This window comes from Pelophylax lessonae, assembly GCF_965119305.1.
Source record: "Pelophylax lessonae genome assembly, chromosome: 6".
Classification (NCBI taxonomy): domain Eukaryota; kingdom Metazoa; phylum Chordata; class Amphibia; order Anura; family Ranidae; genus Pelophylax; species Pelophylax lessonae.
The window spans coordinates 19,796,713-19,815,006 of record NC_138773.1 but is presented as its reverse complement, the minus strand read 5'-3'; the positions used below and the strand labels follow the sequence as shown (position 1 = coordinate 19,815,006).

General features: G+C 39.7%; 1 protein-coding gene across 1 annotated transcript; it reads right to left on the bottom strand.

The window, feature by feature from the left end:
• Positions 1 to 2,065: 2,065 nt before the first annotated feature.
• On the bottom strand, positions 2,066 to 17,095 carry LOC309558470 (serine protease 27-like; the record flags this gene model as incomplete). Its single annotated transcript, XM_082261541.1, has 6 exons — positions 2,066 to 2,422; positions 4,243 to 4,406; positions 4,514 to 4,788; positions 10,399 to 10,552; positions 16,561 to 16,687; positions 17,024 to 17,095. The coding sequence occupies 6 exons, from the start codon at positions 17,093 to 17,095 to the stop codon at positions 2,066 to 2,068; spliced, it is 1,149 nt and encodes a 382-aa protein (XP_082117667.1).
• Positions 17,096 to 18,294: the final 1,199 nt, after the last annotated feature.

Genomic DNA, 18,294 nt, shown 5'->3' with positions numbered 1-18,294 from the left:
TTAGTGGGAGCACTGAACCCATTGCAGGAAGGATGTGAGCCCTGTTAGTGGGAGCACTGAACTCATTGATGGAAGGATGTGAGCCCTGTTAGTGGGAGCACTGAACTCATTGCAGGAAGGATGTGAGCCCTGTTAGTGGGAGCACTGAACTCATTGCAGGAAGGATGTGAGCCCTGTTAGTGGGAGCACTGACCTCATTGAAGGAAGGATGTGAGCCCTGTTAGAAGGAGCACTAAGCTAATTTCAGGAAGGATGTGAGTAGGAATGGGCCGAACAACCCCCCTGTTTGGTTTGCAGCAGAATTCCTGAACAGGGGAAATGTTCTAACCCAAACGATGAACCCTATTGAAGTCTATTGGAGCCGAACAGGAAAAATCAAAAGTGTCCATTGTGAGGGCTTATATGCAAGTAATTTTCCATAAAAGTGGTATGGGGGGTCTGGGTACTGCCCTGGGGACATGTATCAATAAAAAAAAAATTGTAAAAACAATTGTTTTTTCAGGAGCAGTGATTTTAATCATGCCTAAAGTGCAACAATACCAATGAAAAACTCCTTTAAATATAGTGCTTGGGGGGTCCCCTTAATGTGTCTGTAAAGTGGTGCATTTGTAGCATGTATAGATCTTGCTGCAGCAAAAATGAAATTTCTAAAGGGAAAAAAATTGAGTCAAATCCCATTTAAAATGACTCGCGGTTACAATTGCCAGCTGCAGGCTATTAAAAAATGTAAAAATAAAACAGTGTGAGCACCACCCACCCCTCCAAACCAGGCCCTTCAGTTCTGGTATGGGTTTTAAAATGAACCCCACTCCAAAATTGTAAAAAAAATGGAGTGGGGTCCCCACCAAAATCTATACCAGGCCCTTATCCGAGCATGCAGCCTAGCAGGTCAGGAAAAGGGAGGGAATGAGCGAGCGCCCCCTTCCTGAACCAAACCAGGCCACATGCCCTCAACATGGGGGGGTGCTCTGGGGCAGGGGGGGCTCTTCCTTCCACCCCAGATCACCTTGTCCCTATGTTGATGGGGACAAGGGCCTCTTCCCGACAACCCTGGACTGTGGTTTCAGGGTCTGCGGGTGGGGGGCTTATCAGAATCTGGAAGCCCCCTTTAACTAGAGGGCCCCCAGATCCTGCCCCTCCCTATGTGAATGGGTATTCCGATAAGTTCCCCTTAAAACCCATACCAGACCCAAAGGGCCTGGTATGGACTGGGGGGGGGGGGGGGGCTCACGCTGTTTTTTGGTTTAATTTTTTAATAGCCGGTTGCCTGCAATTCTAACCATAAGTCATTTTAAAGGGGATTTGACTCTTTTTTTTTCTTTAGAAATTTCATTTTTGCTGTAGCAAGATCTATACATGCTACAGATGCGCCTCTTTACAGGCACATTAAGGGGACCCCCAAGTACTATATTTAAAGAAATTTTTAATTTGTATCGTTGCACTTTAAGCATCATTAAAATCACTGCTCCTGAAAAAATGATTGTTTTTACAATTTTTTATTTGATTGATACATGTCCTGAGGGCAGTATCCAGACCCCATAGCCCCTCCCCTTTTATGACCAATTACTTGCAATTAAGCCCTCAAAATGGGCAAAATTTGATTTTTCCTGTTCGGCTCCTTTAGACTTCAATGGGATTCGGGTTAGACATTTACCCTGTTCGAGAATTCTGCTGCAAACTGAACAGGGGGGTGTTCGGCCCATCCCTCAATGTGAGCTCTGATGTAGGAGAAATAGCAGACATGGCAGTAAGAAGTTAGGCCATACTGGAGAAAGCATAGAACTCATTTGGCAGAGGATGTGAACACACACATAGTGGACATGACAGGAAAGAAGTGAGCCCTGCTGATGGACGCAGGTGACTCATTGCAATGCAAACCCCTTTGAAGAAACGCTATTTGTGAAAACAAAACACACATTGAAGAAAAGAGGAGAACAGTCATGTTGTGGTTGTGGACCCAATAACGGTTGAGGTAAAAAAAAAATCTTGCACTATATCTAATGGAGACATTGTGAAACATAAATTGAGGATGGCAGTCCCTCAGATGGAAATGCTGAGTTAAGTATTAAAACATTACCAGGCACAAGAGGACAAACATAATATTTCCTATAGACCAGACATAAGTTCTGGACGCACCAGAATCCAAAGTCCCATTTATCATTGGGCCTGTTGAAGTTATCTTCAAGTCTCGACTGCTACGAAGGTGCCTTCTTTTCTGGAAGATGCTATCGTGATGTGATTGAGCTCCTCCTTCACTGAACTTAATAGTCGGGATGTATTGCTGGATCCAGGACTTGTAATGCTGAACCCTCGTGTAGACACCAGGATGATTGGGTTCTGCACAGCCAAAACCCCAACTGATAATACCAAACTGCAGCCTCACCCCATTTGCACTGCACACCAGTGGGCCACCCGAGTCTCCCTAGAAAAGTGGAATAAAAGGAGCAATATGAAAATATGTTATTGGCCGACCCTCCCCTGAATGATTTTCCACCTTAGACATGCATTCTAATTGGTCTTGGCTGACTTCTGACCTCACACAGCCACCTGATCATGACCAGTTATGTGCAAAACTATATTTTCTATTTATAGCTCCCTTTCATATTGAAAATCTTTGAAAAAAAACAATAAACCCCCTGGGTGGCTGATGATTACAGCAGTCACCAAGGAAGAAAGAAGAGAATATAGATAGGGGGAGACCAGTGGATGTGGTGTACTTGGATTTCGCTAAGGCGTTTGATACAGTTCCCCATAAGCGCTTAATTTATAAAATAAGGTCTGCAGGCATCGACCGCAGAGTTTGCTCTTGGATACGGAACTGGCTAAAAGGGCTTGTCCAAAGGGTGGTAATAAATAGCGCATACTCAGACTGGTCTGAGGTGGTAAGCGGGGTCCCCCAAGGCTCAGTCCTGGGACCAACCTTGTTCAATTTATTCATAAACAGCATTGAGGACTGGATCAGTAGTTCTATATCAGTTTTTGCAGATAACACATAATTGGGCAGGGCAATAACTGCATGGCATGAAGCAGATATCCTACAGGATGACCTGGACAAAATAACGGAGTGGGCAACGACATGGCAAATGAGGTTTAATGTGGAGAAGTGTAAGGTTTTACATTTGGGGACTAAAAACATAAAAGCACAATACACTTTAGGAGGGGAACCCCTGGCAGAATCAAAAATGGAGAAGGATCTGGGAGTCTTGGTTGATGATAGACTAGGCAATAGCATGCAATGTCAAGCGGCAGCTGCCAAAGCCGGCAGAATATTAGCATGCATAAAGAAAGGTATGTATTCCAGAGATAAGACTATAATCCTTCCACTTTATAAAACTCTGGTCCGACCGCATCTGGAGTATTCTGTCCAGTTCTGATCGCCAGTCCTCAGGAGGGATGTGTTGGAGCTGCAGAGAGTCCAGAGAAGGGCAACTAAACTAATTAGGGGATTGGAGGACCTTAATTATGAAGAGCGGCTGCAATCGCTTGATTTATTCTCCCTGGAGAAGAGACACCTGAGGGGGGACATGATAGCAATTTATAAATATCTCAATGGGGATCTCAGCTTAGAAAATAAGCTGTTCAGTCGAAAGGATTGCATGAGGACTCGAGGGCATACAATGCGATTAGAGGAGAAGCGTTTTAACCTCAGGCAACGTGGGGGGTTCTTTACTGTTAGGGCTACAAGATTGTGGAATTCTCTACCACAAGAGGTGGTTTCTGGGGGAAGTATGGTGGCTTTCAAAAGACTCTTAGACTTATATCTCAAGGATCAGAAAATTCAGGGGTATGAGAGATGATTACAGCCACACACACCTACACAGGTTGAACTGGATGGACTATTGTCTTTATTCAACCTCACCTACTATGTAACTATGTAACTATGTAATATTGAAACAGAGAGGCCAACTACAAACACTTTAATACCAATCCACTGGTTTACAGTGAGAAGAAAGTTAGGGGGCTGCCACTGGTGAAGTCCCCTTTTGAGAATCCTTGTTTTCTGACTACCATGCTGATATTTTTGCTTCCTTGCTTTTTGAACCAGAACAAGAAAAGAATCAGGGAATTCCAATAATTTAATAATAATACTTGTTCCAGGTGATTTAAAAGTGCTGAGGCCAGAAATGGTCGCCAAATAGCATTTTCAAAAGAAGGCCAGCAATGGCAGCCCCCATATATGTCTACTTTTTGAGGCGCAGACCCAAATTTTTCATAGATTCTTGAATACTGGTTTTCAAATACCTGGCATGAGTCTTTATTGCCCTCTTTGAAGCCAGCGCACATCATGTCATCCTTGATCACTTTCACTCCAGCGGGCAGCCCAATGCCGTACATGGCTTCACAGTGTTGGTTGTCAATCAGAGCTAGCTGAACCTCTTGTAGGGTCTTTGGGTTGGGGAGGTGTTCTATGGAGGACAGGGAGAACACATTTATAATTTATTCAATGATGGTATAATGATATTGATGTTCTATTCATACAAAAGGTTTCATTTTCAACCTAGCTGGCCCTTGCCTTTTTCAGAAATGTAACCCCAGCCGGTTGCCCAGCAGAGGGTTCCCTCTGGCAGATTGATGTTTGTTGATGGAAGGGACACAGGAAGGATAAACGTGCTGAAGTTGACAGGTTGCTCCAGTTCTATCAGTGTGATGTCTGCGCCTGATCCCAGCGGAGTGTATTTGGGGTGTATAATGATTTGTTTTACTCTTCTGGACACTATGTTGGGGTCCTGGAGGTCCGTGAGCTTGTGCGCTCCAAGGTAGATGGTAAAATCTGAGGGGTTCACAGGCCTGAAGGGATGAGCAACAGTCAGAAATTGTTATGGAAGTCATAACACAATTTGGCACATAGTATGTGATGGGGCGAAGAGACAAAACTTTTTTGGATAAAGATTGATTACACATAAATCTAATAAAAGCAATGTTCCTTAAGACTCCAGATGTGTTTTATTCCCGTAACTAATTCTTCCTGTTCATTATCTTTTAATACGGCCTTTCTCAACCAAGATTTCATGGAACCCTAAGGTTCCTCCAGAGGTTGCTAGGGGTTCCTGGAGCAACGGGCAATTCCTGCCTCTTAGTTGCCACTGAAAATATTGATCGTTTTACCTATCTCTAAGAGGGGGATTATTCCCGCTGACTATAAATGCAAGGAGCATTCTTCTACTTTACCATTACACTAATGTTCAATGAGATGAGGATGAAGTCATTTTTAGCAGGGGTTCTCTTAGAATACTATTTCAAGTGTTCCCCCATATTAAAAAGGTTGGGAAAGGCTGTTTTAATACACCAAATAATTAATTTCATTAAGGACCAAGCGTGTCTCTGACATCTGTTGTTTACAAGTTAAAATCAGTATTTTTTGCTATAAAATTACTTAGAACCCCCAAACATTATATAGATATATGTATATATATAAATATGTACATATATATATATATATATATATATATATATATATAGATATATAGATATATATATCTATATATATATATATATATATATATATACACACATATATATCTATATATATATATATATCTATATCTATATATATGTATATATATATATATATATATATACACATGTATATCTATATATATACACATGTATACACATGTATATATATATATATATATATATATATATATATATATATATAGATATAGATATATATATATATCTATATATATTTTAATTTTTTTTTTTTTTTTAGCACAAGCCCTAGAGAATAAAATGGAGATCATTGCAATGCTATATGGCACACCGTATTTGTGCAGCGGTCTTGCAAACACAATTAAAAATTAAATTGATACCTAACATGTCATGGTTCAAAATTGCACACACGATAATGGAATGGTGACAAACTACGGTACCTAAAAATCTCCATAGACAATGCTTTAAATATTTTTACAGGTTACCAGTTTAGAGGTACAGAGGAGGTCTAGTGCTAGAATTATTGCTCTCGCTCTAAAGATCGCGGCAATACTCCACATACGTGATTTGAACACCGTTTACATATGTGGGCGCGACTTGCGTATGCGTTCGCTTCTGCATATGAATTCGGAGGGACGGGGCACTTTAATGTTTTTTATTTTTTTATTTTCCGTTTTATTTTTCACTGTCCCTTTACATTTTTTTATTACTTTTATTCCTATTAAAAGGAATGTAAACTTGTAATAGAAATACGCAAGACAGGGCCTTTTTATTGCAAGATCTAGGGTCAAAAAAAGACCTCAGATCTCTCATTAACACTTAAAAGCAAAAAAAAAAAAAAAAATGTAATTTTACTTTTTCTATTAAAAAAAAAACAATTGTCCCTTTAAGGCAATGGGGCGGAAGTGACAAATTCCCGCTCCGGTCCTCCCAGGTCATAGAGTGGAGTGGGGGCCATCTTGCCCTCCCTGGACTTCTTGCCCATCACTCCACAGGATTGGGGATAGTTTTCGCCACTACCGACAAGACCGGGAAGCGGCAAGAGGGGGGGGGGGCACCATTCCAGCTGCCCATTAAAGTGATCTTGTGGTAAATCTGCCATCAGGACCACTTTTATGTGAAAAAGGACCGCCTATTGTACAAAAAAAATACTGGGGTTATGGCAGCAACCCCGGTATATAACGTCTAAATAATGATGTATATGTATGGTGGGCGGTTAAAGGAAAGAGAATAATACTAAGACAGGCATCTAATACTGACCATACATTCTTAGATTTCTCTAAACATCATAGATGAAAAAATATCCCCCCCTTGGCTCTTGTCTATGACATCCAGCACCAGCGCTTGTCAGAATACCTAAAAAATGGCAGCAGCTGATTGCCCGACAATTTTTGATTTTCAGACTGAAGGATGTCGGGTGGAGTAGTGCCAACAGGGAACTCAAATTTCAGACGGTTCATTGGCCAGTTTAAAAGGTTAAGGACCACCCTATATCAGATATACTGCTACAGGGTAGTCCTGCGCAGAATCATGTGTATATCATGTATATATACAGTGTCTTGCGAAAGTATTCGGCCCCCTTGAACTTTGCGACCTTTTGCCACATTTCAGGCTTCAAACATAAAGATATAAAACTGTAATTTTTTGTGAAGAATCAACAACAAGTGGGACACAATCATGAAGTGGAACGAAATTTATTGGATATTTCAAACTTTGTTAACAAATAAAAAAACTGAAAAATTGGGTGTGCAAAATTATTCAGCTACTTTTCTTTCAGTGCAGCAAACTCTCTCCAGAAGTTCAGTGAGGATCTCTGAATGATCCAATGTTGACCTAAATGACTAATGATGATAAATAGAATCCACCTGTGTGTAATCAAGTCTCCATATAAATGCACCTGCACTGTGATAGTCTCAGATGTCCGTTTAAAGCGCAGAGAGCATCATGAAGAACAAGGAACACACCAGGCAGGTATGAGATACTGTTGTGGAGAAGTTTAAAGCCGGATTTGGATACAAAAAGATTTCCCAAGCTTTAAACATCCAAAGGAGCACTGTGCAAGCGATAATATTGAAATGGAAGGAGTATCAGACCACTGCAAATCTACGAAGACCTGGCCGTCCCTCTAAACTTTCAGCTCATACAAGGAGAAGACTGATCAGAGATGCAGCCAAGAGGCCCATGATCACTCTGGATGAACTGCAGAGATCTACAGCTGAGGTGGGAGACTCTGTCCATAGGACAACAATCAGTCATATACTGCACAAATCTGGCCTTTATGGAAGAGTGGCAAGAAGAAAGCCATTTCTTAAAGATATCCATAAAAAGTGTTTAAAGTTTGCCACAAGCCACCTGGGAGACACCAAACATGTGGAAGAAGGTGCTCTGCTCAGATGAAACCAAAATCAAACTTTTTGGCAACAATGCAAAACGTTATGTTTGGAGAAAAAGCAACACAGCTCATCACCCTGAACACACCATCCCCACTGTCAAACATGGTGGTGGCAGCATCATGGTTTGGGCCTGCTTTTCTTCAGCAGGGACAGGGAAGATGGTTAAAATTGATGGGAAGATGGATGGAGCCAAATACAGGACCATTCTGGAAGAAAACCTGATGGAGTCTGCAAAAGACCTGAGACTGGGACGGAGATTTGTCTTCCAACAAGACAATGATCCAAAACATAAAGCAAAATCTACAATGGAATGGTTCACAAATAAACATATCCAGGTGTTAGAATGGCCAAGTCAAAGTCCAGACCTGAATCCAATCGAGAATCTGTGGAAAGAACTGAAAACTGCTGTTCACAAACGCTCTCCATCCAACCTCACTGAGCTCGAGCTGTTTTGCAAGGAGGAATGGGCAAAAATGTCAGTCTCTCGATGTGCAAAACTGATAGAGACATACCCCAAGCGACTTACAGCTGTAATCGCAGCAAAAGGTGGCGCTACAAAGTATTAACTTAAGGGGGCTGAATAATTTTGCACGCCCAATTTTTCAGTTTTTTATTTGTTAAAAAAGTTTGAAATATCCAATAAATTTTGTTCCACTTCATGATTGTGTCCCACTTGTTGTTGATTCTTCCCAAAAAATTACAGTTTTATATCTTTATGTTTGAAGCCTGAAATGTGGCAAAAGGTCGCAAATTTCAAGGGGGCCGAATACTTTTGCAAGGCACTGTATATACAGTATATATATATATACAGTACATGACTCTGCACTTCCAACTAGGGGACACGTGCATGCCACCGGCGGACCACTTCTGTTGTGATTACTCGAAGCAGAAGCTGATCTGCGGTTGTTTGGCACTGGATGTCTGGATGTAACCAAGGAAGAGCTCTATTCTGACAGGGGGGGAAGGGATGGATTTTGTGTCAACCAATCAATATACACTTATTGGGATTTTTTTTTTTTTTACCAAAAATATGTAGCAGAATACACATTAGCCTACATTTATGAAGAAAATAGGTTTTTTTTTTTTCTTTTATTGGATATGTTTTATAGCAGAAAGTTAAAAAAAGAAAAATATATATATATTTTTTTTTTCAAAATTGTTTGTATTTAGCTTTATTTTGAGGGAGAAATAACATGAATTTTCTTTGGGTACAGCTTTGCATGATCATGCAATTGTTAGTAACGCAACAAATGGCCTGGTCATTAACCGCTTGCCGTATCGCAACAAATGGCCTGGTCATTAACCGCTTGCCAACCGCCGCACAACTATTTACTGCGGCGGTCAGCCCCTCACGGGCAGAGCGACGTAGGTCTACGTCGCTAGCCTGTGAGGGTCTAGGGAGCGAGCACATGCCGCTGGAGGCGCGCTCCCGCGCAGTCACGGACCCCCCTGCGCGTGTGACCGGAGGACCCGATCGTCCGCCGGTCACTCACGATCGTCGGTGCAGAGGGAGAAAGTCAGGCGGAAGTAAACAAGCTGCCTGTCATTCTCCCCTGTGTAGAAATAGTGATCAAACGGTTCTACTATGTAGGACCGTTGATCACTGTTCCTGCAAATGAAGCCACAGCCAATCACAGTTAGAAGCACGCCCCTAGGAACACACATAACCCCTCCCTTTCAAAAAAAGTTAACCCCTTCACTGCCAGTGTAATTTTACAGTATCAGTGCATATTTATAGCACTGATTACTGTAGAAATGTCACTGGTAACCCCAAAAGTGTCAAAAATGTCAGTCAAGGGTCCGATCTGTCCGCCGCAATGTCGCAGTACCGCAAAATAAATCGCAGATCGCCGCCATTACGCGTTAAAAAAAAAACATCAAAAATGACAAAAATCTTTCCCTTTGTTAGTAAACGCAATAACTTTTGCGCAAACCAATCAAAATACGCTTTTTGCGTTTTTTTTGTACCAAACATATGTAGCATAAAACAAATTGGCCGAAAATGTTTAAAAATTTAGATTTTTACATTTTTTGGGGGGGGGAATTTCATATAAAAAAAGTGAAAAATATTGTTATTTTTGCAAAATTGACGCTCTTTTTTTGTTTATAGCGCATGATCAAAAAATTGCACAGGTGATCAAATACCACCAAAAGAAAGCTCTGTTTGTGGGAAAAAAAGGACGTCAAATTAATTTAGGTACAGCGTCGCACGTCCGCGCAATTGTCTGTTAAAGTCACGCAGTGCCGAATCGCAAAATACCCCCTGGTCTTTTAGCAGCCAAATCCTCCGGGGCTTAAGTGGTTAAGGAGGGTAAATCTTCTGGAGGTCAAGTGGTCAACACTAGTTTCAAATGATGAGGAGTCATACAGAGGCTGGGACGGTTGGAAGGTCGGAGACACGGGCCTCCGGCGTGGAGAGTACAATACCTCTTCTATTACAAGAAGCTGGCATTAGGAATTTCTTAAAGCCCTGACAGGGTCTCTTTAAATAGGGGCAATATTACATATAGCTGCTTGTTGTCCCCTCCCCCCTGCCATCTTTGCAAATTTCCACCGGAGTCTCTGAACTTACTTCTCAAAGCAGTGAGCTGCAGTCAGCACCCAAGAGTCAGCAATCAGGGACCCCCCACATAATGGAGATCCGTTCTTCTGCAGGACAATCTGCCAGGGCCACTCCCCCTTTGCAGTATCCTCACCTCCGACAATGCGCATTAGTTGCCCGCAGCCTGTAAAATATTAGTTATGGTTATGGTTGTACACACACTAAATTCTTCCTTTTTATTTAATTATATGAAATCTAGACATATTATAGTGTTATACTGTATATACAACATGGGAACCCATTTCTGCATAACTAACCCAAAGACCATAAATATATGCATAAACAACCACTAATTAGTATGCATCCATCAGCAAACAACACAAAAAAGTTAAGTGCATGTAAAGCCAAAATGTTTTCTTTTAGTTTTAGCTGGAGGGGTGAGGGGTTGGAGCCTCTGTCAGTTTGTTATTGCTGTGGGTTGAGGATATTGACCCTCTCTATTTGACCATCTATGGTGACCGTTGTCACAGAGATAGAAAGTGATGGGAAATCCAAAATGTTGAGCGCCATTGGTCTAGTCATCAAAAGTCTTATTATTGGTATTGTAGCAGCACTTGCCCCCGCAGGGACTGCTGAATATGAACTCTGCGGGCTTCCCTGGTTACCAACAGTTATAAGTAAATAAAGTTCTTGAATCCCTCCTTACTCCTGTTAGCTCTTCCCAGAAATAAACAGTCTAGGGGTGTTGGATTTGTGTTGTTTATTTTATAATTGGGATAGGAGAAGGGAATAGTAGGATACTCTAACTGAACTATTCACATAAATGAGGACTTCTATCTTCGGAACATCTTTAGCAATCAGAAACAGTCAGGCTGTTAATCCCCACTGCCACAAGTGTAGATGGGGTTAAGTCTCTTGCTCTCCTTACTCTCTGACAAGACAACTTGGTGATTGATCTCTTATCTTCAGGACAACCTCACTAGCATCCCCTCTCTGCTGACACCCATCCACTGACTATCCTAGGAGCAGGGGAGGCCCCCCCTGAGGTCAGGCCCCTTGACACAAGTTCCTGTATTCACGATAATGCAGAAACAGGACCTCCAGTGTCTCCCCTCTCAGTCAGCTTCCCTGAACCTCTGGGTTCAGCTCCTCTCCGCTACTCTTCCTGCCCTCAGGATGACCCCCTGAGGCCGCATGGCGCCTCTAAAGAGGAAAAGGAAGCCGCCCCCTCCCTCCAGGACTCCGCTCCCCACTGAAAGACCTTGAGCTCATGTGCTCCTGGCTTTTATACAGTATCCCAACATGCAGACCTCCAGTGTCTCCCCTCTCAGTCAGCTTCCCTGGACCTCTGGGCACTCGTTGTGCACACAGCACTAATAATGTTTTCATTACATGTTTGCATTCTTTCGAGTCCTGATTAGAATTAGCCTGCCTATGTTACGCCCCTTGTTACCATAAAAGTACAATTGTAATGCTAATGTGATACCTACGTAATCATGTGTATAAAAGCCTTCAATTGCGTCAAATAAAGCAGAAGAGTTATTTTGCAAAGATGCGGAGTGTATCTTTTGTGTCTGTTCCCTACTGCAGTAGTTATTATTAATTACCAAACACTAATGAGGATAGGAGTTGCCGATCTATAAAATGTCCAGAACAAATTTATTTCATATTAAAGTACATTAATTCACATATAAATGGATACAAAATGATAAAAGAATACATTGTAAAAAAAAAAAAAAACAATATATTGTATATAAAAATACAGTAAAACCTTGGATTGAGAGTAACTTGGTCTGAGAGCGTTTTTGCAAGACAAGCAAAAAATCTTTATAAATTTTGACTTGATAAACAATTGATGTCTTGATATAGAAGTAGCGTTATGTCACAACTGAGTATAAAGGAGAAGAGAGGAGCCTCTAAATGTAGCAATATGGTTACATTTAATAAATGAATGACATTTAGCAACTCACATGGTATAGTTGATGATAAAAACAGACGCATCTAAGTATGCAGGCATCCGGGGTAAAGCTGTCCACATAGACCGCCCTCCGCACCGCCATCAACGTCACCCCTTCCACGCTGCGCTCCACGAGCGATTCAAGCCTAGCTTTCAGATCGCTCTCCTGCAGAGTAGTCTTCCCGGTCACGACTGCAGACTGACGGCGGTGAGAATCGGCGGTGCGCAGGATGGTCTATGTGAACAGCTTTACCCCGGATGCCTGAATACTTAGATGTGCCTCTTTTACTCAACCATGTGAGTTGCTAAATGTTGAACCTTCAGTAAATGTAACCATATTCCTACAGAGTTGCCTCTCTTCTCTTTTATACTCTGTAGTTCCTGCTGAATTTTGCTTCAAATCCCCTTGTGGAGGCGCCATTTGTGGATGGACATTTTATGGTTACACAACCTATCACATCGCTATAACCTTTTTATATGGACTATAAACTGAAGGATTTATGAATAAATGATTGTGAAATGAATCATCTGAGTTTCCATTATTTCTTATAGGGAAATTCACTTTGATATACGAGTGCTTTGGATTATAAGCATATTTCCAGAATGAATTATGCTCCCAATCCAAGGTTTCACTGTAACATACTTTCAAAAATATTCAAGCATCCCCATTAACCACTTTACCACCGGAGGATTTTGCTGTCTTACGTCCAGGCCACTTTTTGCGATTTGGCGCTGTGCGACTTTAACTGAAAATTGCGCGGTCATGCGACGCCGTACCCAAACAAAATTTACGTCCTTTTTTTCCCACAAACAGAGCTTTTTTTTGGTGGTATTTGATCACCTGTGCGCTTTTTACTTTTTGCGCTATAAACAAAAAAAGAGCGTTTATTTTGAAAAAATAACAATATTTTTCACATTTTTTTATATGAAATTCCCCCCCAAAAAAAATTAAAAATCTAATTTTTTTAAAATTTTTGGCCAATTTGTTTTCTGCTACCTATGTTTGGTAAAAAAAAATCACGATAAGCGTATTTTGATTGGTTTGCGCAAAAGTTATTGCGTTTACTAACTACGGGAAAGATTTCTGTCATTTTTGGTGTTTTTTTTTTTAACGCGTAATGGCGGCGATCTGCGATTTTTTTTGCTGGACTGCGACATTGCGGCGGACAGATCGGACCCTTGACTGACATTTTTGGGGGTACCAGTGACATTACTACAGTAATCAGTGCTATACATATGCACTGTTACTGTAAAAATGACACTGGCAGTGAAGGGGTTAATTTTATTGGAGAGGGAGGGGTTAATGTATGCCTGGTGCTTACTGACGTGTGGGGGGGGGGGGGTGACTATGTGACAGAAGGACAGATCGGATGTTCAGCTATGCTGAACACTCCGATCTGTCACTCCCTGTCACTTAGGAGATCCGCCCGCTCTGTTTACACAAGCGGGCGGATCTCCTCACTCGATTCCCCGACGATCGGGGAAGAGCGGCGGCGATCGCCGCTGCTCCTTCCCTGGCCCGACTCCCGCTGTGACTTAAAACAGCGGGAGCGCGCCTCCGGCGGCGCACGAGCGCCGCCTACAGGGGGAGGAGTCCAGCGACGTAGGTCACGTCGCTGGACGGGATCGTGCCACATTGCTGCAGTAGCAGCAATGTGAGCAGAGGTAAAGTGGTTAATAATATTAGAGACCTATGGGTCATCAGCAGATCTCATGAACTTTTTTTTTTTTTTTTAAATGTAAACGTTTTAAAAATAAAAAGCATTGGGGATAGATATAATTGAAAAATGGGTTGAAAATGCAGACTGGATTCATATTAACATTAAATTCCATTCTAATTAGAAGCAAAGCAAAATATCAGCCTATACAAATCCAACCTATGGACCATTGGATGATGTAACAACATTCAATGGACAATGAAACACGATTAGCAATAGAGAATAAATAGCAGACGAGTCTGTATAAGTGAATTGAAACAAAGTGTAAAAAAAAAATATATATAAGTATGTTACACAATGTTTGTTCTGAGAATTACAAGATAGCAAAAGACCCCACATTGCAACTATATCTAATATAAATGATAAGAATGATAATCAATTTCTACATATAAACAGCAATATACCTGTAGGTTGCCATGTATCACAAGACACAGTGATTATATCAGTGCATATTATTTAAAATTCTATCAGTTTTTTATGTATACATTTTTAGTTTAATTTTTTTAATTTTAATACAATAATAAAAAAATAAAAAATTATAAAAAAATAAAAAATAATAATAATATAAATATGTATGTTAGGTGTGAAATGTTACACTTGTCACTGGAACAGGAATAGAGGGAAAATCTTCTAAATGGGCATATCTGCTTTGGTGACAACTGTGTAAAGGGGGGATTTCCCTAATTTCGGAGGGAGTTCTTCTTATTATCTGTTGAGGATAGTAAAATATGGTAAATATCTACCAATACCAGAACATTCCTTACTCTGCCCCGATTTATTATTATACAAGAATATATATTTATATACAATTTATTTATTATGTAATATAAATAAAGCCAATTTCATGTATATATACAGTACATCTATATAAATTATGGAGGCTGATTTGTATCTGTTTATCTAGACTTATTATATATTATTATGGATCAATAGAGCTCAGGAAAAATCACAGACATTTCTCTTTAACCACTTGCCGACCACCCACTGCAGATATACTGAGGCAGGCTGGCTCGGCTGCGTGAACCGACATAAAGGGACGTCCGTTCGGGGGAGTGCTCCTGGGGCATGCGTGCGCAGCCACAATTGCTTCCCGTGAAGAGAGAACGACTCTGCTGTTGTAAACACATCAGACCATTGTTCTCTCTGGAATAACTGGTCCCCCCAAAAGTGTAAAAAATGTCAGTTAGGGGTCCGATCTGTCCACCGCAATGTCGCAGTCCCGCTAAAAATCGCAAATCACTGCCATTACTAGTAAAAAAAAAATGTAAATAATTAAAATTACATAATTACATAAAAAACTCGGATCCGACCGCATCTGGAGTATTCTGTCCAGTTCTGGTTGCCGGTCCTCAGGAGGGATGTGTTGGAGCTGGAGAGAATCCAGAGAAGGGCAACTAAACTAATTAGGGGATTGGAGGACCTTAATTATGAAGAGCGTCTGCAATCGCTTGATTTATTCTCCCTGGAGAAGAGACACCTGAGAGGGGACATGATAGCAATTTATAAATACCTCAATGGTGATCTCAGCATAGAAAAAAAAGCTATTCAGTCGAAAGGATTGCATGAGGACTCGTGGGCATACAATGTGATTAGAGGAGAAGCGTTTTAACCTCAGGCAACGTGGGGGGGTTCTTTACTGTTAGGGTTACAGGAGAGTGGAATTCTCTACCACAAGAGGTGGTTTCTGCGGGGAGTATGGCTACTTTCAAAAGACTCTTGGGTGGTAGACACGATAACTTTTTGCGCAAACCAATCAAAATACGCTTATTGGGATTTTTTTAAACCAAAAATATGTAGCAAAAAACAACTTGGCCTAAAATTATGAAAATATTTGATTTTTAAATTTTTTATTTTATTTGGAATGTTATATAGCAGAAAGTGGCAAAATATTGTTTTTGTTGTTACAATTGTCGCTCTTTTTTAAGTTTATAGCACAAAAAATAAAAATCGCACAGGTTTTCAAATACCACCAAAAGAAAGCTCTATTTGTGGGAAAAAAAGGAGGTCAATTTTATTTGGGTACAGCGTCACGCGACGGCGCAATTGTCCGTTAAAGTAATGCAGTGCTGAATGGCAAATAATGCCCTTGTCATTAAAGGGGGGCAAATCCTTCCGGGGCTGAATTGTTAAAATGCACAGAAAAAACAAATAAGTATATGTGTGCATATTTATTTTTTAAAGAGTATGTATAGCCCAATTTTTTTTTTTTTTTTTTTTTTTTTAATTTAGCTCTAAAATGGGTTTAATCCCATTATTTCTCTTTATCCAGTCGGTATCCTGTTACAGAGATTCCCCTTTACTTCCTGTCCTAGGAACACAGGAATAAGAATAAAACCTGCACAAAGTAAGTATTTGTCTCCAGATCCAGTGTCCCCATTGGAAGATTTCACCTCCGTTCCTGTTCTGATGATAACTGTAACACTAAAGTTCAGGGGTGACTTCTATATTTCGCAATACATTTTTCCTGAAAGGAAAAGTGTTTTAAAGTAAACCCGTTGTTGGTTGTCTGGTACTTACCTAAGCGAAACATCATCATAAGCAATAAAATCTTCTCCATGATGCCTCTGTGGTGGTTGCTGTCCTCTGTCTTCTGCCCTCCTTGTCCTCCTCCTTGTCCTCTGCCCTCCTCCTCTGTCTCCCTCTCCTGGTGTGACACAAGGACATTAACTCTCCTTATATACTATTCCAAAAGCTGTCCAACTGGTTTCTGGCTTTTGCCATTTAATGAAAGAATAGCTACATCTGCAGAGACATGAGCTGTTCCATCATTTCCATTTTTCCTAAAAAAAAAAAAAAAAAAATGGAAATGAAGATTTAATCATAAAGACAAATTTAAAATAAATAAATAAATAAATCACTGAAATACCGTTAAGTCTTTACTAATTATTTAAAGTCTAAATGGCAGTACCTAAATATTTGCAGTGGTCTCTTCTTCCCCTTTTACACTGCATCTTGCACTATAGGGGTAGTTCCCACTTACCTCGTGGTCCCACGACAGCTGGCGGTCCTCATCTGTCCAGTGGTGGAATGTTGGCCGCACTACCACCATCATGATGATGTGACTGCCAGTCCTGCACTGTACATGATGACATTGGGGAAAAGGATAGTGGCAAACCAAAAACAGCTTGGATCATCAGACCCAGAGTTGATGAAGACCATGGAGTAAGGTGGGTATTAATGTGTGTTGCCTATACCCAATCACTAGATTCTTTTTTAGTGTGCTGGTGGGGGTGAGGAGGGGTCACTTTAATTATTTCTTATCTGTCCAAAGCTAGACTTAAAAAATAAATAAATAAAAATGAAGCTTTGTTAACTGATAATAAATGATTAAAATTGTACTTCCAACAAAGTGGATTTATCCTTTTTGCCAACCTTGTCTGCAATGGTGGTGCCTGTAATAGAAATCTGTAGAGATCTATGGGAGTGTCTCTGGCCACATTCAAGTCTTTGGGGATCTTCTATGCAGGTACGACCTTTGCAGAGAAGATTTTCCCCAAAGAATGCTAACATTGCTGGGGCTGCAACTCCCCAGTCTTGGAGAGTTTGGAGTGATGACAGCAAAGGGACACCAAAAGGGAAAGGAGATGTAAATTAAAATAATAGTTCTGTACATTGTGATTTAAAAAGCAAAGCACAAGAGTGAATTCCCAGTGCAACGGCGTTCCATATATATATATATATATAAATATATATATATATATATATATATATATATATATATATATATATGTATATATATATATATATATATATATATATATATACATATATATAATATATATATATATATATATATATATATATATATATATATATAAAACGCCATTATATATATATATATATATATATATATATATATATATATATATATATATATATATATATATATACATATACATATACATATATACATATATATAATATATATATATATATATATATATATATATATATATATATATATATATATATATATATATATATATATATATATATATATATATATAAGAGCCATGAAAAAGTCTCTGTTGGCAAAGAAAGTCTCTAGTCTGCTAGAAGCTTCTTCTTTTGGCACCAGGAGATTGTTATTATTATTATTATTATTATTATATTATTATTATTATTATTATTATTATTATTATTATTATTATTTATATATTATTATTATTATTATTATTATTATTATTATTATTATTATTATTATTATTATTATTATATTATTATTATATTATATTATTATATTATATTATT